General features: G+C 53.5%; 1 protein-coding gene across 1 annotated transcript in view; it reads left to right on the top strand.

The window, feature by feature from the left end:
• Positions 1-808: 808 nt before the first annotated feature.
• Positions 809-1,137, top strand: part of LOC104461612 (protein FAM3D-like) — a 3,584-nt gene continuing 3,255 nt past the window's right edge. Inside the window, exon 1 of the mRNA XM_010073255.1 lies at positions 809-939. Coding sequence (XP_010071557.1) covers positions 809-939 — 131 coding nt within the window. The remainder of the gene's footprint in view (positions 940-1,137) is intronic.

Raw genomic sequence — 1,137 nt, 5'->3', positions numbered from 1 at the left:
GACCCTTGGCCACCCCCTCGGTTGTGCTCTCCCTCCCCACCACCATGCGGCTGACAGGTAAGGAGGGAGACAGAGATTTACTTCCCTCTGTCCCTTTTTCTACAGTTCTTTATGCTTCCTCCTCATTTACACGACCCCTTCCAAGCCCAGCTACCCAGATCTGCTCCTGCCAGGGCTTTGTATAAGCATCAGGTTTTTAAAAGATTGGTGTAGATTTCAGCCCGTTGTATTTTTCCCAGTGAAACTCTCTGCGGCTGGGAAGAGATGGCTTTTGAGACATTCCCGGTTCCATAAGAGCCATTCAGCTGCAATATCAGTATATTTTTCTACTCTCTTTCCATGCAGGACTGGAACGTTTTGCTCCGATGAGCGCTGCTTTAAAGCCAAATGCCAATCACATTTGTATTAGCAGCTGCTCGGCTGTAGCTAGTGACTAATTGGGGGATAGCAGCCTTCCCAACGCTGGGAACATAAGAAACACTTGGATTTACATAGCTTTCTGACTAATTATCAGATTTACTTTAGTGCAGAGAGAAATATGAACGGTGCCTCCCAGTAGAAGGATAATGCCTATCTGAGCATCGCCACACGCTCTAGAGATATTAATTAAGAGATCAGAATCCTTTTAGAGGATGAAGGAAGGCGTGTTAGGTGCCTTCCCCTGCCACACAGGCACTGGCTGTCACCCTGTGCCTGGTAACCTTGGGACACACAGTCCAAGTCCCCAGGAATCCAGAAGGATGCTCCAGTCCCCAGCCCACGCTGCTGCTGCTGCTCTCACCTGGCTCCTCTCCCACCCCTCGCAGGCATGATCCGGTTCATGGTGCTGCTCGTCACGCTGCTGGGCACGTGGTTCATCCTGCAGACATACTTCGATCACAGATGGAAAGCCATCAGCCTGCGGAGCTGGCTCAGTGAGGCACCGGCGGGGCTCTGTGGGTCCGGAGGGAGGGTGTGGGCAGCCCCATCGCAAGCCAGACCCTGGAGCTGCGTACAGTTGCCAGGAACAATGTCCCTGGCCAGTGCTATAGCCACCAGCTCTGATCATCAGGGCAGGGAGGGGACAGCACGGTGGGAAGCTGCACTGGGGTGGGAGGCTCTGGGGTGCTTGCAGACACCGGGAGCTGTTTTGGAGAG

The sequence above is a fragment of the Pterocles gutturalis genome, unplaced genomic scaffold, assembly GCF_000699245.1.
Source record: "Pterocles gutturalis isolate BGI_N339 unplaced genomic scaffold, ASM69924v1 scaffold8792, whole genome shotgun sequence".
In the NCBI taxonomy this organism is placed as follows: Eukaryota; Metazoa; Chordata; class Aves; order Pterocliformes; family Pteroclidae; genus Pterocles; species Pterocles gutturalis.
The sequence above is the reverse complement of the archived record's forward strand: the minus strand, read 5'-3'. Positions and strand labels throughout refer to the sequence as shown.